The sequence below is a fragment of the Haliaeetus leucocephalus genome, unplaced genomic scaffold, assembly GCF_000737465.1.
Source record: "Haliaeetus leucocephalus isolate CR32 unplaced genomic scaffold, Haliaeetus_leucocephalus-4.0 Scaffold795, whole genome shotgun sequence".
In the NCBI taxonomy this organism is placed as follows: domain Eukaryota; kingdom Metazoa; phylum Chordata; class Aves; order Accipitriformes; family Accipitridae; genus Haliaeetus; species Haliaeetus leucocephalus.
This window is the reverse complement of record NW_010973231.1, coordinates 1,051,237-1,075,143: the sequence shown is the minus strand read 5'-3', so window position 1 is coordinate 1,075,143 and position 23,907 is coordinate 1,051,237. Positions and strand designations below refer to the sequence as shown.

Below are 23,907 nucleotides of genomic sequence, written 5' to 3'. Positions count from 1 at the left end.
TGTAAAGTAATTATGCGGCTAAAAGGTGAGCTGGGAGGAAGTCAGTGATTAAATACTTACCACCAGAGTCAGCCCACACCACGTAATGTTTTGTTCATAGGCTTTCAATCTATTTTCAAATCGCTGGCCAGTGCCACGGGCTGAACTGAACCTTCACTCAGGCATTGAGAAGTATGCTCAGATATGCTTGGCCCTTTTTCGTATCAAGTGAGTTTTATTTCGGTATCATATAGTACAATACAGGATAACAGTAATTGTAATTGGTAGCTTGAGGTTGCTTTTGCACCACCAAGCTCTTCTCACCAAAATCTTTCACGGGTTCTTGCAGAGGTGCTGCAGTAACTGCAATCCATTGTGGTCACACTGCAGTGTAGCTATCTGTCATACAAAGAATGTGAAAAGTGTGAAGGTTTAGAAATGATGGGATCTGAATTACCTCAATAAAACTCTGCCCGAGTGAAAGACCTTGGAGCAATGTCTGAGGAAGCAATAATAACACTGTACTCTATATCCTTCCTCCAAATGATCTTCAACACTGGTAAGCTTAATCTTTGACATTCCTGTGAGAAATATATCTCCATGTTGTGGATGGTAATTTTGAAGCACTGAGATATTACCACTAACAACTGACTTTATTAATCCTTTTCCAGAATGGAGCAGGGGCACACAGAAGACACAGTCCTTGTCCAGAGGGACCCACCAGCGGGACACCAAAGATAACCGTGACAGATGAGACCACGTGAGGCAAATGATCAGTGGGTTCCATAGTTTTATTCTGCATTTAGCCCTCTTCTCCCGGTCTCCCCTAGCCTCAGGCTTCCCCCGTGCAGCTTCTTCCCTTTGCCCCGCTGCTTCCCCTTCTCCTCCTCCTATTCCTCCCCTTCTGCTCACCCTGTTCCCAAGAGCCAGCACTGAGTCAAATGGACAGCCAAAGGTGCTCATTACAGCCAAAATGCTGAAGAATTTGTACCCTGGGAGACAAGAAACTTTTGTCCCTTTCAGGACACTGGACGGTCCTTTACAAGCAGCTTTTACCCTGTTTTACCCTCTTCCTGTTGGTGAGGAGTCTGATGGAATAACCCTAATAAGTAGATGGGTTTTCTAATATTCCCTCCAAACATGACACTGGAAACAGGATGGCTAATGGTCAAATCCTGCCTCCAAGTGACATGGGCAGCAGTTTGGTGACTGCAGATATCGCATTTTGCTTCAACACGCTTTCATTCTCTGTGTACCCGCATGTACAACTCCCCTTTACTGGGGCCCAGATCTCCTGAAATCAGTCAGAATTTTATCACTGATTTAAATGGGAACAGGATTAGGGCACAGGTAGTACGTATGTATGTATGTATGTAGCCTGTATGTATGGCTGACTTCAAAGTAATCCCACAATGCAGTTTAGGGTCTGGCACCACCTGATGCCCTCAACTCCCAGCCACACAAATAGGAAACGCAGGTTTGAATGGTCTCTGCTGACTTACCACTGCTTGCGTGTGCTCACCCAGGTCAGGTGCACCAAGCCCAGCAGCTGGTGTTTCAAGCACTGAATCTTTCCAAAAGCTATCCAGCTGTCACATGAAGGTTCATCTGACCCCAGGCTGGCTATGTCTTGGAAATCTACTCTACTTTTATTATTAAAAAATGTAAGGAAGATTTTTTCAAAGAGCTGCAAAATGCCCTCATAGATTTAATGAGAGCTGGGCCACCAACCACAGACTGCACCTTTGGAAAATCTGCCCTTTGTTGCAACTTTTAATTTCAACAGATTTCAGACTTTTGCAACTTTTAATTTCCACGTCATGTAATCTGTGACTTTGACTGTCAAGTGAAAAACACTTTTAGTACCAGACCTTTGCTAGCCCTAAAGCTATAGATGACCCAGCCACTTTTAACCTGCTCTTACAGAGGCTGTGAAAGCTTGCTTTTTTTTTTCTTGATAAATGAAAACTTTCATGCACTGATCACTATTCCACCCAAAGGCATGCTGCATATCAGCAAACATAAGTCATTTTACAGAGAAACTTTTGCATATGGCTTGAAAGAAAGCCCAGCAAGAATTGACAATGATAGATGATCTCCCCAGTGACATTCAGGAATAATGCAGTTTCACATTTATATCAGGGAAACACAAGCAATGGACATATTTAAATAATCATTAAAAATTAAATGCCTGACACAAGGCAGGTTTCAACCCTGTTCTGCCGTACATCTTCCGGAAATCTTTAATGGATATCATTTGATGTCTTCTCATTTGCTTTGCTCATGAACAAAAGCTTTGTAATGGAGGTTCGAGTGTATTTGTTATCAGCAAAAGGTTCTCTCAAGGGAAATTAAGTGAAAGGACATTTTTCTTGTCTTCATGTTTGACATTCAGAAGTAGTGACGAGATAAAGTAGGCACAGGAGTCTTTCAAAAAACCGCCAGATAGCAATGGCAGCATTTCATAAGGACGTGAACCGTTCATCATCTGCTGCAAAGACTCCATTAATGTGGCCTGCTTTTAAATCCAGTGCTTCGCAAGGAATCCCATTTTCTACTGTTACTGTCACTTCACCTTTCTCTTCTAAATTTTCTCTCTCTGTTGACTCTTTATTCTTTCTAAAAACAAGAAAGAGAGAATCATCTTATTCTGTTGACCTGCAGCACTCCACCATGATTCCACAGACAGAAAACTGCACATTTAGTCAGGAGTTTATCGTAGGTTATGTTCTGAAAGGCATAATCTGGTGCACCTCTTTGCTGTTGTAAATATACCATGGAAGGTGGGAGGTCCACAGACTGGGAGCCCTGGTTTAGCAGTCTGAGGTCAGGATTGGGAACCAGAAAACCTAGAATAAACATGTTGTAAGTATGTTATAAATATTACTTCACCTCCTTATTCTGTAAAATGACTGGAGGGTGCAGAAGGAAAAGCTGGTGCAAAACAAAAATGGAAAAAATCTCTAAATCTGTTTTTGCTTTACGTCAGGAAGGACTGCACTAAATGTCTAGTCTGACCCTGTTATGTATGTCATAGATTTCACCCCATGATGCGGACAAATTAAAACATACTTTTTAGAAACTTTAGACTATAGCCTCCAAATGTGAAGACCCAAGTGCGCTCACACTCCTTGACTATCTTCTCCAGAAGTTAGGCACTTTTAATGCTGCAAATCTGCATTTTTAGTTCAAACTTCATTAACAGCCACCTTCCTACCCAGTATTGTATACTTTTGTTTTCTAGATCAAACAATTGCACGGCTTTCACTTATCCAGGCTCCAGTTCTCACCAAGAGCATATTAAAATAGTTGCTGAATAAAATTATCTAAAAATACAACCACGAGAAGATGTAATACAGAAGTATCAGTCAACATGTCATGATGTTTCTTTAATTCCAGATTTATTCTGACCTTGAGATCTACCAGTTCATAGTTGAAAAACCTGCTGTACTTTACAGCCTGCAGCATCAGCGGTTTCAGAGGATAAGAAACTCAAAGGTCAGCTACACTGCTTCTTCCTATCCCACAACATGTACTGTAACAATCTGACGCAGGACAATCGTAACAACCTGACTCAGTGTAACTGCTAATAACAGCAATATTAACAATAATAAAATTTCATTGGCCTTTGGGAGATTCTTGGCATTACAGACTCGCTAAAAATAAACATGGGGGGTAGTAGTGGAAACCTCTGACCTCTGGCTGCTGTATCTGCTCTTACAGTGATAAAAGGAGTGTTCTCCAATACAAAAACTGTGGGGGCAGAACATAAAAGAAGATACTAAGAAGCAGGTTCAAAAGAAATGAGAGGAGTAGATGTGTGGAACTCGTTGCCATAGGAATTCAGAGAAGCTAAAAATTTCTGTGAGCCCAAGGGGAGACTCAACAAGTTAAGGGAAGAGAAAACATTGTGGGTTACCCAATACACAAAGACCAAATCCAGCTCAGTAAGGCCCCCAGCTGCAAATTAGATGCTCGGACAGTAATAGAGGGAAACACTGTGTGTGCTTACTCTTTTTTAACTCTTCCCAAGGCAAATGTTTATGGCCTCTGCTGCAGATGGGATTTTGAGGGGTAGGGGCAGACTTCGGTCTAGTTCAGCACAGCAGTAGAGGATGGTCTTGCCCTGGGTATGTGCCAAATCTATTATCAGAGAGGGAGGTGTCCTATTGCTGCAATGACAGGAGAACAAACATAAGGCTGGGAGACTGTGTGTCTGATCCAGCTCACTGTAGAGTCCAGGCCTACAATCACATGGAGCTCTTCAAGTTGCAGGCAGCTGCAGCTTGGAATTTTACATGTTGGCAGTGATGCACAGTGAAGACATAATTAAGAAAATCTTTCAGTTCAAAAAATGACACATGAGTCTAACTCATTACTGAAACTCCATTATAGGCCAATCATGTGCTCCCTTGCCACTCTGAGTACAAACAGCCTGAAGCACGTGCTTTTGGGCTTCTCTGAACCAAGGTATTTAACTTCTACTTTAAAGGCCTACAAAGACAAAATGCCAGATTTACGAGAAGTCAACACCATCCTTGGGGCCAGATTTCCAACACAGCTTACTTGGCAACAGGGCTGCCATTATGTCAGCTCTGGACAGCTTTCCAAGAAAACTCATTACTGGACATGCTGAAGTCTTTGACAACCTGGTCACATACTTTGGTGGCTGAAAAAGAGATGAGCACTTTCGAAATTCTCTTCTCTTCTCTGATGTCTGGCTCTTCTTTTGAGAAGCCAAATAGCCCAGACCAGCCCTTTTACCTCTCCAGTCTTTGCAACAGTAGATGGAAGAAATATATGCTTGGTTTACCCTCTCTCTCCCTCCCCCACCCCTGACTGCAGATGCCGTTGATGTGAAAGGAGGGTTAGACTTCAATCATGGATTAATCTGCTCTGAGGAAAGGTTATATGTAAAGGCAGACAGAGGAGTGAAAAGGAGCACAACAACTAAAAGGACAAAAAGAGCATGAGACACAGAGGATGCCAAGTGACCATAGGCAGGCAGCAACAAACCATATTACTGGTAGTATGACAATAAAAGCATGTAGTTTACACCATATTGAGGGGAACTGCTCAAGCTCATCTGAGTTATTTTGAAAACAGAGGGGGGGAAAATGCTGTCTTTCAGCATGATATGAAGCACAAATGATTATTTTAGCTAGAAAAATCATAGCTATTTAGCATAATTTATTTATATTACACTTATTTAAAATGTTCAAAGACCCACTTTAAGTTAGGCACTATAAAGACACACAGCCATGATACTACACAGAGGGCAGGTATGGGCTTCAGGTAGCAACATTATTCTCCAGTTTTACAGAAGGGTTGCCTAGGTTCAGGGGATGAAATAACTCAGCCCATACCACCTCAAAGGTTGTGACAGGGCTTAAACTATCCACAGATCCCAAGTACCTGCCCAGATTCTTTCCCCAACATAACCTCTCATCTATTGTTTGTTGAATTTTGTTTTTTGAAAACAGAAAGGGGTTGGTTTTGCAAATTCGTGCAACTCTTCTCAATGCAAAATGTAACTGAAGGGATTCTGACTACACTACTAAGGGTTCTCTATGAGAAGCACTTATGCTTCACAATGTGTTGTTTTTCTGAGATCTTTTAATGTTGTTCTTCAAGGTGATAAAGACATAGGAAGGAAAAGTCTCTGCAACGCACCACTATATGGGGATGCAGTCCACCATACAGTCAGTAATTGTAACATTATCTAGTTGTCAGCAGAAGTTTACCCTTTTTCAGTTCTTCTGCTGTTCCTGTATGACTCTGTTGCTGAAATCATAATTTTGTGCTAACCTAACCTCCGCGGCAGCCTAAAGCATGGCAGAATCTCAGCTCAGCTGAGCAATTTCTATTCCTTATGCCCAACTCTGAGCCAACAGAGATGGCGGCACTAAAACTTCACCTACTCTCTGTCTTGCTCCAACATGCTCACACTAGGGAAGCATGAATAGCCTTCTCTTTTTTCACCAGTGCCACCACAGGGAAGAAACTGAGGAAAAGAGAGTATCTCTCTCCCACCCTACTGCCAAACAGCAAACACCTAGGGTCATGGGGAGACCTGGTCATGAACCTGTGAAGTGCTCCGTACTTCGGACTCATCAGGTCATGAATGCTAGGAGAGACCATGCACTGTTCCATTGAGCAGGCCCTCTTCAGCCATACATTAATCATTATTGTGTCCTCTACTGAGGCTTCTCAAACTGCAGCAGCTGATTTTTTTCTAGCCCTGCCAGCTTTTGACACTACTGCCCTGGAAGGGGTGCAGTCACTGCCAGCCTTCTCCCTCTTGGTAGCTATTTGGGTAGTCTGTGAGAGGTGGCTCATCTGTGGCACACTAAACCTTGAGAAGAATGACAGCAAATGTCTTTGTAAAGCTATCATCTCTAGTTAGGTGGCCTCCAGGATCATATTCTTGTACTCCCTATTTCCTCATTACACCCCAGCATTACTAAGGCATCTATACTTCATAGTTAAAAAATTTAACTCCTTTCCTCGGAAAAGGACACATGGGTTATCTTTACCTATGGAGGGAGGGGGGGCACAGCTATAATTTCTCTGATCTGAAAAGCAAAGCCAGCCCAGCTGACTTAACTTGCCAGTATTCAGTTAAACCAGAAGAAAAGCTAAGCCGCTTACTTCTTGCGTTGCTGAATCCCTGCAACAACAAGGAAAACAATTCCAGCCACAATGAGACAAAGAACAACACCAAATACGATAAGCCAAACAGGCGTGGAGGGTTCAACTGGAGGTGATAAGGTTGAGGTTATCTTCAGGAACTGCAGTGTTTTGTCACTCAGTAGGAAGGCACTGTTGATTCTGTTCCGGTTCATCCTTCATAAAAACACAAAGAACATTACAACTCTTTATAAAGGTATTTCATAAGTTAAAAAGATAGAAGAAAAAAAGAAAAGGAAATTTAATGTATGTGCTGCAAGTCTGGCAAGGCTGAATTTGATCCAGCGTGATATTGGTAGGATTACACAGACCTTCACTTTAACATAGACCTTGTCAGTAATCCATAGACACCCACACACTCACAAGGTTTTGAACACCAGACTTTTGTATGTATTTATCTGAAAAACTGGGAAATACAGATGAGACCTGAAGTACTGTATTATTATTTATTTCTGGTTTGGACCATGTGCTGAAGACATTGAAGGTTGTAATCTGTAAGGGTGGCTCTGATGTCTTGCTCATGCAGCATTCAAGATTAGCATGGGAGTGGCAGGTATACCCTGCAATGCTCAGAGGATTTATCAGTGCCCCTTGGCTCCTCAAACTGAACCATCCTGCATGTACAGGATGGCTAGTACATCTGCTTTTGCTGCTGTAGATTTTCTTAGGTCCATGAGGCACAGAACACAATTTGGTCCAGAAGAATCCACCCCTATTGCCAACATGCCCTTCTTCCCTGCAGGATGGAACTAAAGGGATCTGTACTTTGCACATTTTTTCCATTATGAGAAACTATAAACCTGAGAAATACGCTTTTTCACATGAGTAGTACAACTGCTACCCTTTAACGGATATCTTCACCCACATTCACTACTTCTAAGCATTTGCTGGTATTCCTGGATCTGAATCTAAGCAGCCTTAAGATGCTTTAGCAGTTTCTTTCATTAATTTTTCAAAATGTTAGAAGTTTTCGAGAAAATATATTACATATATTGGTCTTGAGAGATTCTTTTTGATTGCAGTTTTATGATTTACAGCAGCTTTTTCTTGTATACAATTAATTTTATTTACCATAGAGCAAGTATTTCCTAAGAACAGATATGTGGGAAATACAGGTAAGATTTTGCAAATTTCTTTTCTTGGAAACCGTAACATTTGACTGCCCCTTAAACAGGAAGTTCTTAGCCTTAATGGAAAGCTAGCATTCCGGGAGAGGACTGAAAGCCATGGCATATTACAAGGCTCATTATACAGTAAGCCATCTTTGATTTAGAAAATATTTTCATCCTTATTGATATGAAAGGATGATTGTGAACAGCTAAAATAAGCATTGCTCACCCTCATCTAATGGCTGGAGTTACAGAATTATGTGCTGAAACACATGCAGGCAACTAGAGGTGCATTTCATGTTTGTATATGCATAAATACATCTTGTGTATATTTATACAAGATCTTGGGTCTCATACATAGCTCTGAGAAGGTTTACCTTCCTCTTTATTCTTACTTTGAAGAGAATCTCATACAATAAAATTCTGGTCCATGGGTAGTTTTTTATGTGCTACTGTAGTATGAAGAATTAGAATAATGGTTTAGTATGGAAGCCTGCAATCAGAAGCAACTGAATAAAAAGTATTGTAGTTTTATAGGCCATTTTATTTCTTGTTTCTAAGTTAGGTAGGAATTAAAACTTTTCATAAACAGCATATTCTTTATTGGGTGACAGACAACAGTTGAAAAACAAACATACTATAATAGCATCCAATTTCTGTGGCAAACAGGGCACAGACTTAAATAAATCAGCTTATGCTACTGAACGTATCAAAGAATAACAGAAATGCAAAAACCCTGCATTCCAGCGCTCTTACAGAGAGCTTCAGTGAATAAATAATCTGCTTCCTCCACTAATGCTATGAAGCTATTGTTTGGCGTCTCTGTAGGAAATAGTTTAATCTGCTCATAAGCTTAAGTTAATCTTTCCAAAAGAACGCATACTCATTCATCAGGAATTAGGCATTACACCTCCATAGAGATAACATGAATTTTCAAGACAAAGTACAGAATGCCTAAAAACAAAGAGGTCTGTTTTCCACTCCGTGCTTGAGAAATGTATGTGAGTTATGCTGCTTGTGGGAGTCATCCCTATAAACCCCTTATGCTGGTTTGGTCAACCATTGAAGTCAGATTACCCATTTTTTTCTTTTTCCCTCTTCAGCTCCACACTCTTGCTTTTATTGGCTACAGAATGCAATATTTAGTAGAAAGCAAACTGATTTGTACCGCATGGTACTTTGCACAAGCAATGCTCTGCTACGATATTGACTGGCATTCTAGAAAGAGCTGGTATGAAAAGAATGTGAGTATAAGATTGTTTAAGCCAAGCTGGGACACAGCCAGCTCTGCTCATGAAGGGTTTACACAAGCTCTTCTCATGTGAAAGCTGACTTCTAAATTAAGTCAGATGACCTGTACTTGAGAAGCACCGAAAGGGAGCCTATGGTCATTAGTCCAGGTGTAGATGTGCATGTGGCATGCAATGAAAGTTAAAGGATATAAATCCCACCCAGAAAATGTGCAATTCTGTCATCTGAGGGAGAACGCTCTCTTGCTAGGAAATGTAGCACCTGGATGAGAGCAGGGTATGTGCCACACACTGGACAGCAAATTACAAGTAGTGCTCTGGAAAGGGACTAGATTTCTTCTGAGGCTCCAGCATTAAGAGAGACTCCTACCAAAGTTATAATCCCAAGGCTCACATGCTTTGCATTCTGTGGGACTGTCAAAAATCCGCTAATGTCACATGCATGAAAGAGTACTGACCCCCTGGTGTTTTAACTACCTGGATTAGCCCACCCTTAAAGAGGCAGAGTGCTCATTCATACCAGGCCCAGAAAGAGAAAGCATCCTCAGTCAGCAAGGAAGAAAAGGTTGCAGAAGCAGTGACTGTACCTGATGGCTGCCTCTACCACACTTCCAGGAACAGCTGTCATGTTTTGGGAAGAATCTGTGACCACAAACCAAAATGACACCCGATCCGTCACATTGCAAAGCAGCACATCGGAAATTCTGCAGATAGTTAAACCAATAATCATCATTAGAGAAGCATGGAAGGAATTATTGAAATATTTTAGATTTTCTTAAAATAATGCTTTCATCTAAAGGGGCGGAAATTCTTACTTTTAAAAAAGTTAACAGTTAATGCTCAAGGAAGAAATATCACTCACAGCATTTCCCATTTCCCAGTATGATAAAAAAAAACTTGCATGGTCTTGGACATACATTTAGTGTAATCAAATGGAAAAATACATATTTGCATCTTAATCATCAGGGCTGTGACAAAGGCCATATAGTGGGGCAAATGCATTGGGGAATTAAGAATTTTGGTTTTGACAGCTAATACCACAGGAACCAGGCATGCAGGATTCCCCACATGATTTTCAAGTGGGTGCAGTCGTTCTACAGGATACATTTGTTGGACGGAAGAGAACAAAATTTAGATTATTCTTTTTGACATTTTTGTTCACAGAGTCAGGCACAGAGTGGAGGCAACAGGTTAATTTAGACATTCTACTGGCACTGGCCTATGCCCTTTAGCTTATGCTATGACAAATATTTATCTTAACTGTTTTAAAAGAAGACAGCTCAGCTTTATATGAAGTTAATAGTGGAAGGGCACAGGCACACAGCTTCTTGTGGCATATTATGTAAAAAGTGTGTGAAATGTCTTTTAAATGACTTTTTTCAGATTCTTACAAATTTGTTTTCTACCACTAATACTAGTAAATGGTGGAATTATCATTAGAAAAAACTCATGGAATGACATCATCATGAGTATTTAAACTAAAGAAGTGAAGGCTAATACATTAGTATCATAATAGTGACTGAGGATAGATGGTGCCCCATGTTGTTCTATCTGTTCCTAGTTTATTCACACAACTAAGAAACAAGCCAGCCAAACTTATGTAATATACAGGAATTGTATAATGTGGCATTTATTACAGCATGGCAAGGAACATAGTATGTATCATAAAAGGACAGCCAAAGCCTTTATGAATTCAATGACAGATAGGTAGAGAGATAAAAATGGAAAAAAATACTTAGCTCTATAACATTATTAAATAACCCAAAGAATTTGGCTCAGGATTCAGATTTACTGGCCATGTCCAAGCAGCAAGCAGATATTCTGAAAGTCCAGGCCAAGAATTAGGATCATTTTTATTTCCAGAAAGCAGCTTGGCTCACTTTTGCACAAGGTCTACCTGGCCACACGCACAACACAGCCACCCTGTCTTGACAGACCCTCCTTGGGATGATCGGTCTCCAAATACCACCTGCTGTTCTGGAGAAGGAAACCCTGCAGTGTGGCAGCGAAGAAGGATGCAGCCCCTCTTTTAATTGCCTGCAGTGATGTTTGCAATGCCCATTACTAACTACTGTAATTGGTTTTAAGGTTTGGCCTGTCCATCATCAAAATGCAAGTTTTAACATTTCCTTTCCAGCCTGTGCTCTTTCTCAGGGTGACAAATCCCCAGCTGCAAGCAATCTCCCCTGCCACAGAGCTCTATTTTGTAGTGCCATCTGCTGGCTAATTACAAATATAATTAAATGACCTCTGCAGTGGCTTGAGGGGCAGGAAGTATGAGGTAGGAAGGAAGAGAAGGGAGCCAAAATTGCCCGTGAATGTGTAGTCTCCATCCAAAAAAGAACGAGTTCGCTTTTAAGGCAGGACAGGCATTGGCTTGACCACAGTAGTTCATTATGGATATTCTCCTGAAATATTTTACCTATTGCTGAAAGTTTTTTGGTGGTGTTTTGGGCACCTCCGGTAGTGCAACCTTCGTCTTACAGATAAGGTATATATTCCATACTGACACGCAATAAAATGGAAAGCAATGATTTTGCAGAGCTGAAATACCCACTTTTACCTCTCTGAAACAATGTCAATTTTGCAAATACAGATGGATTTGCAAAATTTATGGATAAAAGAGGAAAGCCACCCTCTGGAATTTGAAATGGTGTTCACATCAGTTTGCTGGCAACAGTCAGAAGATGAAAGCAGGTTTATTCCTCCCAAAACAAAAGCAAAGCACAAAATTTACAGGAGGGGGAAAAAAAGATTCTGCTTTTGGCTGGTGGCTGACAAACTCTTGCTGACTTCACAGAATATCTAAAATTCTATCTGCAGAGGAAGTTTTCCATCAGGAAAATTTATAACAGTAGTACCCAAAGCTTCATGTTACTGCAGTACTTAAAGCTGGAATTTCTGTGGCACAATCAAAAACTGGTCAAGGTAGGAAATCTGGGTTCATGTTGCTCTAGAGATGTTCTTGAAATGGGGTTAGTGTGGAAAGTCTGATCCCCAAAGAGAAAGAAATTTGATAGATAAAGACTGGCAGAACGCCTTGACTGCATCATTCTCATTCAGAGACTCAGAGACCCTCCAACCTGGGGTCTTCCCTACAGTTCCGAGGCTTTCAGCATGAGATAGGAGAGCCGGTCATCATTAGGGGCAGCATCTCTCTCTCTCTAGAACACAGTATTGAATCAATTCAGCAGCAAGTCTTACACTAGGATACGTAAATTTTGCCTCCTTTCTGCTCCCTGTTGTGTCTAAAATCCTTGCTCCTTTGTAAGCCTCCAAAACCTGGCTTCACTGCCACCACTTTTTCATCAGTGGAATCTGAATACTGTAAATCCTTCCAGGCTCCAACGAGAATAATACCGCTCACAAAAAGTCCAAAGGGGACTGAGTAAACACCAAAACAGACTGGTTCAACAAGCACCAATGTGGCAATTTCTTTGCAGCAGTTATACCTTTTTTCCCCACCCCGTGCTATCTGCACACAGGTTTGATTCATAGCATGCAGAAGTGTTATAAAACTATGCTTTTACACTGTTTAGATTTGGGAAAACTGACTTCTCCATGCACTATGCTAATTAAGTCTATTGTAAACATATATGTGAACATCTTTTTATTTCCTTAGCAGGTGATATACTTTTGGCATGGGGTTTACAGGACACTGTTACCATCAAAATGACAAGATCCTCATTCTGCCTTATGGCACCACGGCAAAAGTCCAAAATTGTATTTCCTTTAATATATACAAGTGAACACCAGTGAGTAGAGTGCAGGAAACCCTGATGGTTCCTTGGCCTGAAACACCATCATTGTTCCTTACAGAGATTTAAAGGATTGTTTAGGGGTAAGAAAGAGCTGCCAGAGACTCAAAGGGAGCTGGGTGCCTACAGTGGCTGTTAGCTTGTGGGAGAACCATAGTCCCCAAGTCCCAAGCACCTAACTCCAGCTCTCCCAAAAGCATCAGGCCTCTTCCAAACCACTGATGTGCAGCTGCTCCTGCAAAAGAACGTTATTTTCTTCCTTTTTGTGAACACCAGCCATGGGGTCACCTTGACATAACAGCTTTAACTCTTGAAGCTTATTTTGTTGTTCTAAATGGTCACAATATTTTTAGTATCAAAACAGCCTGTCTTAGGAAGATGGATAATGTTGATGAACTTTTTCTGGTCATTTCATGAGGAAAACTGCAGCTTTTTTTATCTACTAATGGAGGGAAGATGTACCAAAAGTAGATTCTGTTACTTGAATGAAAGTAAATGTGATTACATTCTTTCTGCTCTAAAGATTAACTAGTTTCAGGCCCAAAAGAGATGTGTATTATTTCAAATGAGTGACAGATTAGAGAAACCAGAGTTACTAACACAGACTACAGCCAACCATTTTTTAACACTGAGAGATCAAAGGTTGGCTTATATAGTTCATGAATATATGTATTGAGAATGAATTGAAAGGCATTAAATATAGCAGGAAATAAAGCGGTTTTATTTCTCTGAAAAAGAAGTATTTATTTTATCTGTATTAATAATTACTGAGTAATGTGATGGATTGTGTCTTTCTTCCGTTTCACACAAACTTGAAAATTTGACAAGCCTTTCAAACATTAAACACAGCTCCATGATTTATTAAATTTTAGTTTGGAAATTAACTTTAGAGAACTCGAGATGTAATGTGCAATCCTGTCCATTCTGCGTTGGGTCACTCAGTGGTTACACAAGGGCAACAACAGCATCAGCTGCTGTTTCCAGCAGCACATTCAAATGCTTGTCATTACAGGCTGGCTTTTATCCGCCTTCAGAAGCCTAACAAAAGGTGACTTTGAATCTCAAAAATGATGGGACGGACTGCAACAATGGTTATGATGATCCACCAGACATTATTTTGGAGTGTGATCCAGCTTGCTGAAGTTAATGGCATTTGGTCTCATGTGGGACTTAGTGGTGGCTGTGAGTTACTGCAGGGCTGTGGGTGTGTTAGAAATTAACGGGATGTTAAAGGGAAGGTATGTCACATCCTGGTTATGGCCCTGTGCAGAATTTATACCCTGGCAGAACCAGTATTTGGTTATGTAAAATACTGGTGAATTTTTCATGAGTCTTTATTTTGATAAAAATCTTTAATTAACCAGATGTGAAATTTGGGTGAGTTTAGATGCTACCAGAATGCAGTCACAAGCAATTTGTTTGTTCTTTTATGACAGAATAATTGATCATTGATCTTTTACAGCTCCCAAAGAAAATCTGTCGGCATTTATCTGTAAAAGCTCCTGTAGTGTAGTGTAATTCATTTGCCACAAGCTCCTGCTTCTGCCTCCCTCTTCACCACACTGCAAGCCCCTGCCGCTATTCTTGCCAGCTATGCAAGAGTAATGTTCCTGTGTGCACAGCATGCTGCTGTACCCTCTGGGATGCTGAGTGCTCCCACGCCTCCATACCCACTGCAGGGGGATGGAGGTGGACTGCACTCCTTCCCCTATACCCCTCCAGCTGCCAGCCACAGGGGTGGCGAAAGGAATGCATTATTTCCAGGACTTCTAACAGGATGGAGGCTTTCATAGCTTTCCTGCTCCCATGTAACAGGCAGGTTATTTGGGGTGTATTGGGAGGTTCATCTAGCTCTCCATCACTGAAAGGGAACTCTGAGGTTCCTTGGGATTTGGGAGAGATCTATGGATAGGAAACTCCTCAGCCTGTTGCCTAGTGAGTTGTACCAGATCTCAGAGCTGCACAGCTGTCCTTCAGTTGACATGCTGTCTACACATGACCCCAAAGGTATCTAGAAGTCCTAGAAGAGTTATCAGTTATACCTCCAAGGTACACCCCAAAAAGTTATACCCCATGAGGAATTCCTATACCATCTTAAAAAGAGGTAAAATGCCCACACCTAGCTGTTTCCAAATATTATACTGACTTCTCCTTTGACAAACATAGTAGCAGGAAATTATTGATGTGTGCAACTCCACCTCCAAATTGGAGTAACACTGACATTATTGTATTTGTCCATAGGACAAACTGTCTTGGTAGGGAACTGAATTAAGTGAGCATAAATTTTGTGATTTCCCAGAGTCGATAGAAGTAACTTCCATTAAAACTTTAACTCCTTTCATACTGGCTTGATTTTTTTCCCATACCTGCACCAAGCTTTCTAGAATTAGTTGAGTCTGCAAAGACCCATGGTGCTTGAAGTGGAAAAAGATCACTGGCTTCTGGCACAGGTTTTTTGCTGTGTGAAAGCACCATGACTTTGAAGGAAGACAATAATTTTAAAAAAGGACCTGGGACTAAAATAAATATACAAAAGCAGATCTTTATGGATCAGATACTGGATGAAAACTCTGCTAATTTGAAAACCTGAGAAAAAGCCCTGCATAATCACCTTTCATTAGCTTTTATCTTGAACTCATTTTTTTAAGTGTCATTTTAATTGGGTGCAGTAGCATACTTGGCTGGTTTTGTTAAGCTTGGTGTAATGGCTGTCTTGCTCAAAGGACACAACTTCTGAGGAATAAAAATGAAACAGCAAGGAACCAAACACTCCTGTTACATGGAGGGGGAAATGACCTTCTATTTAAGAGAAAGTGTAGCAGCCACAATAATCATCATGTGACTAAAGTTAACTAGTATCTTTGCAAATGTGGAATATGCTTCATCTGATGCAATGACAGCCTGAAATAGGTTTTTTTAAAGTAAATTGAGAACCTTATCCTCATTAGCCTACCAAAACCATAAATCTTTCCTTTGAGATTGAAAAACAATGAAAAAATAATAGGCCTATAGAAATACACTTACAAGGTTTCTCATTTAAGAAAGATAAGAACATACTGAAAACACAGCTTGCTAAATGGTCTGTCTAATCTGGTATCTAATTTCCTAAGTAGCAAGGATCAGAAGCCTGAGAAGAATATTCAATACCTCAGGGTAGATTTAATCCCAAAACCAATTAAAGGCTAATTTATGTCTGAACTGCAACATCTGAAACTTTTTGATGCTAGGTAACTCAACCACTGCAATATTAGGGATAGATACCCCAGCAGAACACAGCACTAACATAACTATCTACCTTCCAGTTCTCTGAGTCAGCTCATCTTCAGCATACTGCTGAAGCTGTGCTCTAAGAAAATGTGCACCAGAGCTGCTTATTCAAGGTTCTGTATGGCATTTCTTGACCTTGCTAATGTGCCCCTTCACCTCCTCCCGGTATAGTCTCCAGAAGGTATGATGTCTTATTGCCAGATTCTGCTAGAATGAATTGGCACAATCCCACTGAGATCCATAGCTGTGTCACTTCACATCAACAGGGATACTGGTCCAAAGATTGAACATTGCTCAAGACAGAGTGTGATGTTTAAGATATATCCGGGTGTCAAAGAAATATACTGGAACGGTCTGTTTTTAGAAGCTGTATATAATGATTTCTGCAGTTCAGTACAGCAGAGAACGGGTGGCTACATGCAGCATTGTTAATATGTATAAGGCAAATCAGGGTAGACACTTACTGAGTTGTGCTCTTGCTGGAATATCTTCTCATTGCAAAAGCCACCATCGCTTTGAAGAGGTACTCTTCATTAGCATCCCAGGCATACTGTAAAGGAAGGTGGAAAATAATCAGTTTCAGCACCAGTGCTGGCAGTACAGACAGGGAAAAGAGTCACTGAACTTGAAATTCTATATTGATCAAGAAAATGAATAAATTCTCTGGTTGTGCTATGAAAATAAATTCCTGCCCATTATTTAGTGTGCACAAAGGACATTTTATAATGGCTGTTGTAAAGCGCAATATAAAGTGCAAAGAACGCTTCAAAAAAAACAAATTAATTGAATGTTTCCGAAGGCTGACCAAACTGGAGATTTAAAGTTTCGTGTACCAAAGACTAGGCACATTACTAGAATTCTCCCCACAGAGCTGCAGCCATCACCCTGCCTCTTTCGCTGGATAAACCCTGTTAAAGTAGAAGGTTTAAATCCACTCTCAAAGACCATTTGGCTCTGCCCAAAAATAAAAAAAGCCCTTAATATTGAAGGTAGTCTCTGGGAGTTGGATGTCCGGACACCAGGAAATAAAATGAGATTATGGCCTTATTGCTGCACACCATCCTTGCAACAAGAAGACAGACTCAACTATAGTACAAATTACTACATCACACATGAGACAAAAGAAGAAAATAGCACCCTTACTACTTCAATAAGAAGTAAAATGCAGGCTCCAAAAACTTTCTCTGTTGTCTTGATGAAAAATCATGCTTCCATAATTTCAGTTTTCTGAGATAGCTTCACTACGTTCCCTTGGACTTTCATTCACATATGTAATTCCAATGACCTGTAAGAACTGCACCTATTACATTTTTATAACAAGAGCCATGACTGAGGCATACTGATTTGAATTTCCCCTTTCAGCAGATTACAAAGATTAATAGTTTCTTGGAATGATGTTAATGGAGGTTAGAGGTAGCTTTCTTCAGTCAATCAAAACACAAATCTAATCTTTAACTTTCAGCATTAAAAAAATCTGCACTGTAATCATCCAAACCAGACACCCACTGGCGGGGATACTTAACCCTGTTGACAACTTTGACCTACTTTTTCACAGGCCTTCATGACACATTCAAAAACCAGCAACATACATCAAAAAGCAGTAGACTAAACAGCATTGAAAATGCCAAATCTTAATTCTGTTTTTTAAATTCTGATTTTGGATGCATGGAGCTGCAACCTCTCTGCAAAAAGAAGGAATCCAAATTCCAGACATCAGCCCTCATTTGCTCTGACATCCTGTGGACTGGGAACCTAAGCAGGGAAGGAAGCAGTCATTTAAAGGGCAGAAAGTCATACTGATCATATTTATCATCCCTTGGCAAATGATGAGTTGTGAAATGGGCTTTCTAAGATGTGGTAGGACAGGGACAACAAAGCTGAGCAACAGCCAACTTGAGTAGCATTACAATCCAGATGCAAGGCTGGGAACCTGGGTTCTGACTCACCACTCTTGGTGAATGAAGGGAGGTGTAAGCATACTGTGGTAATGCATGCCAGTCTGGGAACTTAAACTGGAAAAAAAAAAAAAAAAAGAGACACTCTTTGAAAAGAAATTATAAAAGCCTGTATTTTGATCCCACTGTGCTGATGAAACCGTGACAGTAATGACAGCAACTAGTACTAAAAGAAAAAGAGATAATGTAATAGAGGAATTAATACAGATGAGAGCCATAAAACCATTTATTGTAATTTTAAAGACATCTGTATTTAAACCACGGAGCACAATTTGCAGCACTATAAGGGAAGACCTTCCTGTTTTCTGTGTGTGGTACTATTGACTGAATCCCTACATGCCATCTGCAGTCTTTGAGAACAGGTCCAAAAGGACAGAAAAAAATAATTTGTTATCCAGTGGATTAAACCAGCTGTAGAGATAATTTAATCAGTTGTCTTGAAAATGGATAATGATGAAGAACACTCCATTTCATGCTTACATGGACACAAATGCAATGCAACACTACCAAGTATATGTACTTGATATGTTTATGTTTAGCGTAGTACATGTATATACGCACAATTTGTCACTATCAAGTATTCAGTTTTCATAAATAATGCAGTAGCCTAGAGCTTCTTTAAGTCAGATAACAAAAAGTGTATCTCAAAACAGGAAAAATAATTTGTAGTGAGGAACTCCAGCCCCAGCTGAAAGAGTAAGCACTTTAAAAAGACAGAATAAACAGAAAGCTGCAAGAAATGGGGGAGGAGACCAGCAGACAAAGCTCAGCAGAAATCAGGGGTCTGCTTGAGTGAGGAGAAGATGCTGCAGACAACATTCTGGGCAGAAGGACAAGAAGCTCTAAGAAAATGGTGATCAGATGGGAGGCAGAGGAATGGAGATGGCTGTGGGCTCCATATGAACAAGAACCTCTGTACATAACTGCATGCAGGAATATGCAGGGGGGAGGCAACATAATGAGGAGGAAAAGTATGGCAAGAATACCTTTAAGCTAATAAACTGTATCAACTCAGGACAAGTGGGCACAAATTGCGAGAAGCCAATTGCTAATCATCAGCTTTCTCCAGTCAGAGGGATAGGTGCAAAGAAACCCAAATTGTTCTACTCTGGGGCTTTATCATTTTCATCTTTATCCTCCAGTTGCAAAGGCCTGGACTGCAGCTGATGACTGAGGATGTTGCTTCTGTTCTTATGTTCCTATGAAGCGCAGCTATTGATGCACATTTTATGCTGCTCTAGAGGAAATGTATTAAATACCATTTGCAACCACACACTATAAACTTAAGATAACTCTGTTATCAATGAAACATTACATGATGGTATCAGAACTATTAATGTCTACCATCTTTGCTCTACAAAGGAGCAAAAACAAAGACCTTGATTCAGTTGCACTTGCCATCCTTTCTATGTTAAGTAGGAGCAGAATTAGACACAGCTGACTCTAAAAGCCAGTCTTAAGTGCCTGTTAGTGAAAGAGGAGGTTGATGAGATAATGGGTAAAAGATGATGAGTGTAGGTTGTTGATGGGGTGAAATGCTATAGTAGTGCCCTAAGGAGAACAAAATTTCAGCTAGTAGAATGAGATTATAATATTACAAGAGTGCCCTGATGCCCTGCTTTCAGCTGGGATAGAGTTAATTTTCTTCCTAGTAGCTGGTATAGTGCTGTGTTTTGGATTCAGCATGAGAAGAATGTTGGTAACGCACTCATGTTTTCAGTTGTTGCCAAGTAATGTTTAGACTAAGTCAAGGATTTTTCAGCTTCTCATGCCCAGCCAACAAGAAGGCTGGAGGGGCACAAGAAGTTGGGAGCGGACACAGCCAGGACAGCTGACCCAAACTGGCCAAAGGCGTATTCCATACCATGTGACATCATGCCCCTTATAAAAACTGTGAGGAGTTGGCCTGGGGGGATCACTGCTCAGGAACTAACTGGGCATTGGTCAGCGAGTGGTGAGCAACTGCATTGTGCATCACTTGTGTATTCCAGTTCTTTTTTTATTATTGTCATTTTATTATTGTTATTATTATCATTGTTAGTTTCTTCCTTTCTGTTCTATTAAACTGTTCATATCTCAACCCACAAGTTTTACTTTTTTTCCCCTGATTCTCTCCCCCCTCCCACTGGGTGGGGGGGAGTGAGTGAGTGGCTGCATGGTGCTTAGTTGCTGGCTGGGGTTAAACCACGACACCTGAGCAACCTGATCTGATTTCAGTGTTGACCTGGCTTTGAGCAGCAGGGGACTAGGGACTTTCCAAGGTCCCTTCCCTCCTGAATGGTTCTGTGTTTTAACTAGACAGCCATTCAGACTGCAGTGTGGCTACAGACATAGGAACACACTTCCAGGTCCCATTTGGTGGCAGGACACCAGGTGCACATCAGCCTTTCTCCCCTTCATCCTCTACCTTGGCAACAGCCTGAATACATGAGCCAGAAGGGAACTGCACTTTCTACTTCACCTGACTGCAGCCCCTGAGGTGCCAGCTCTTTGACTCTTACTGTTAAACTGAGTGGTGACATAAAGTTACATAGACTTCTCAGTGCACTCACTTCAGCTCACTCCCTAGCTGTCTTTGCCCTTTTGAATTAACCCTCTACCACTCTGCTAACTCCATGAGTAGGAGCAACTACTGACTAGCAGCTGTTCCAGAAGCCACTCATAAAGTTAACACCATCCTCAGAGAGACTCATAAATCACCTTCCTTCCATTTAGGCTTACAGACACCATGTTTCCTCCCACTGGTTAGCAAACAATGTCTCTGTCAAGTACACCCATTATTTGCAAATAAAATGATAACAGCTAAATACTTACTGTGTCTTAGCTGCTCTTTCCAGCGCCATTGTGATAAGAACTATACAAATAAACTAAATGGCACTCCGTGCCTCAAAGTACAGCCTACCTTGTGAACAAATTAAAAAACGGTGTCCTGTCTTTATCAGCCTCACACAAAGTAGATGGCATGCACTAAACCTAAACCATGGGGAAAACTACACTAACCTATTTCCTTGCCCCTGAATGTACATTGGAGTTATCCTGCCAGTCCTAGAACAAAATGCCCACAGTGTCAGGGTCTTCTGTTATCATCTAGGTTGAAGTGACTTGGAAATGAATGAAACGGAATTCAGTAGCAGAGCATCCTACAAAGATCTCCTAAGCTGGCTGTGTCCTACTGTGATACAATGACAGTACTATGCTTTTCTTTGCTAAAATAAATAAATAAAATTTAAAAGTGTCCCAAATTCTTCAATCAAAATGGATTTCAGTTTGATAGTACTTTCAGTTTTCAGTTTCAGTCATTTGCAGAGAAGATTGCAATGGCTATGAAACGGAACTACTACCTGTGTACTTAATAAATTGTTATTTGTGGGTAATTTTGCATGGCATCAGACCACTTTCAGCATGTTATTGTTCTAAAATGCTGTTCTAGGTTGCCCCATTCTTAGGGCCTTCACACATTTTGTTATATAAAATAAACTACCATCTATCTACAAAAACCAATAGGCTCCTCAGTTATTGCTTTTTTCTTGTAATATAAAGTGCCTTTAAGATTAATGATTTGCATCATACTCTTTTTGGATGAAAAAAAATCATAAAGGATCAGACAAAACCCCCTTATTTTACTGTAGTTGGAGAAGTAAAAAGCACTAAGAGCGAGCATTACTGGAAACTGCAATTTTCATTCTTTGCTACTATTTTGAACCAAGATTAAATCAAAACCTTAGCAGTTATCATCAAGAGGAGCTTCAATAATGATTTTGACCTATTTTCAGCCACAGGATTTCACTATTTTTAATAAATTTTTAAACAAACCGGGTTCGCAGTACTGTTTAATTAAAGTCTCTCACCCAAGAGGATTGACTTCAGTATGAATTTCCACAGACAAATACTTTAGCGTGTATCTTGAATATTTCTTCCCAATTCATCTGGTTTATGAAGTTACCAGTGGAATTAGGTCCCTGCTAATGTTAGTTTAAATTACCTGATATTTCAGGGTAATTTTAGAGCTATTTCTACAGTCATAGGGAGATTCTCATATCTCCAGTCTCTTATAACATGTAACCAACTGCTGCTTGTTTCTCAGGACTCCTAACACAGACACCAGAGTTCCAGTGGAGATGACTGTCCAAGACATTTCATATCTAATTTTATGCTGAGCCCTGTAACACGCTGCAGATTTGCTCTAAGCATGCAAAACTGCAAATGAAGTACTGGGTTCTGCCATATTTCATAGCGCTTTAGATGAGGAAGGACCATTCAGTCATCTAATGTCCCAATCTCTTATGTATCCCAGACCCTTATTCTCACACCAGTGCTTCTACATTAAGCCCAAGGACTTAATTCAAGCCAAAGCATTTCAGTCCTCATGAGACTAGCCTGTGCACTACAGGCAGAGAAGAGAAGCCACTGTCCAAAACCCTACATTAATAGGGAATTGATGAGATATGCTTGAATGGTCTCTACAGATCATGCTTGTCTGAGAGCTTGACATAAAGTCCCATTTCATAAAGACCTAACAATCTTTTCCTGCTTCTCTTCCCAGACATGCTTGACTTTACAATTAGCACTCTCAAGCAGAAGTGTTTTTCCCAAAATACAGACTTAGATTTATGCAGCACCTCTCATGCATAAAGTGTAACATCTCTACTGTTTTTCCAGGAAAAAAAAAAATCTTCGACAGAAAATTATCTTTATGAAAAGGCAAGCTTTATAATTCTCTTAAAGGATGCCATTTTAAGGAGTGTGCTAGTCAAATGTCAAGAAATGGATGCCTGAATCATGCCTTGAGCAAGCTATTACAATTAACACTTCAGAACAAATTGCTTGTGCTGCCTTCAGAAAATTTACAGTATATATTACCCCTATTTTGGCAGATATTCAGTTAGAAAGAATATGTGAAGATACTTTACTTACTGCATTATCTCCCAAAGCTGTTTTGATACTAAGCCGTACTTTGAAAGCATTCTGTGCATCTGACACAAAGAGAAAAAAGCAAATATATTGATAGTCAGCCAAAATAGGATTTGAAATCATTTACTTCTCTAATTATTTCACAAACAGCAGCTTCTAAATGTGTCTTAACAGATCACCTGGTTAGAACAGAAGTTACTAGCATGAAAAAAGCCACAGCCCTACAGAGTCTCAGTGAGATTTACCATGAACTCTTTAAGATCAACTTCCGTACTTAATTTGCAAACTCATAAAAGAAGTGAATGCTCGGCGATTCAATCTTCAAACTGGAGACTACCAGTTAAAATAAAAATCTGAGAAGCTGGCAGCTTTGTAGGCATAAACTCATAGCTAATTTACCTGGGGAAGGATGGGAATCAGCTGCAAAACCTACCTGGCTTGCAGAGCTCAGCATGAGCAATGGCAACTACAGTGAGAGTAAGCAGCAAAACCCGTAACATCCCGTCAGTGTGGAAAAGTTCAGGCAAAAAGAAGTGAGTCTCCCCTATAAAGCACTCTTAAACTTTCTGTGACCCAGGATTAAAGCATCAGCAGCACAAGTGAGCAACCAAGTAAAAGGTTTAATAATTAACCCCCGTTATTTTGGCTAAAACAGGCACTAGAAACAAGTCTTCTGTTAGCTATTTACTACCTTTCTCCGTAGTAAAAAAAAGCCGTAACAAGTTTTTCATTTTCCTTCTTCCTTTTTAGAATAATTCAAAACTTCACACAGTACTCCAGGACAACCTTTTTTCCCCCCAGATGCAATGTCAGACAAGCACACAAGATGCCCGATGGACATCGCACCAGAGCAGCTGGTGACTGTGACTGTGGTGGTGGGATGCCGTGTTGTTACCCACAGCAGGTGAATTCGAAGCTTGGCTGCCAACAGATTCCAAAGGAAACCGCCACCCACCTTCCTTGGGAAACTGGCTGGCCCCACAGAGGG

General features: G+C 40.5%; 1 protein-coding gene across 1 annotated transcript; it reads right to left on the bottom strand.

Moving 5' to 3' along the window:
* Positions 1 to 2,152: 2,152 nt before the first annotated feature.
* TMEM27 (transmembrane protein 27) lies at positions 2,153 to 23,443 on the bottom strand. The gene is made up of 6 exons (XM_010581525.1): positions 23,353 to 23,443; positions 22,923 to 22,981; positions 16,518 to 16,603; positions 9,616 to 9,732; positions 6,631 to 6,825; positions 2,153 to 2,598 (listed from the first exon to the last, which is right to left on the bottom strand). The coding sequence occupies exons 1-6, from the start codon at positions 23,417 to 23,419 to the stop codon at positions 2,442 to 2,444; spliced, it is 681 nt and encodes a 226-aa protein (XP_010579827.1). The 5' UTR covers positions 23,420 to 23,443; the 3' UTR covers positions 2,153 to 2,441.
* Positions 23,444 to 23,907: the final 464 nt, after the last annotated feature.

Bases quoted from the DNA above. Each gene is read 5' to 3' on its own strand.
- TMEM27 (XM_010581525.1), bottom strand. From the start codon at position 23,419: ATGTTACGGGTTTTGCTGCTTACTCTCACTGTAGTTGCCATTGCTCAT. The intron at 16,604-22,922 runs GTAAGTAAAGTA...CTTCCTTTACAG, and splicing joins CAGCTTTGGGAGATAATGCA to TATGCCTGGGATGCTAATGA. The intron at 2,599-6,630 runs GTAAGCGGCTTA...TCTTGTTTTTAG, and splicing joins GGGATTCAGCAACGCAAGAA to AAAGAATAAAGAGTCAACAG.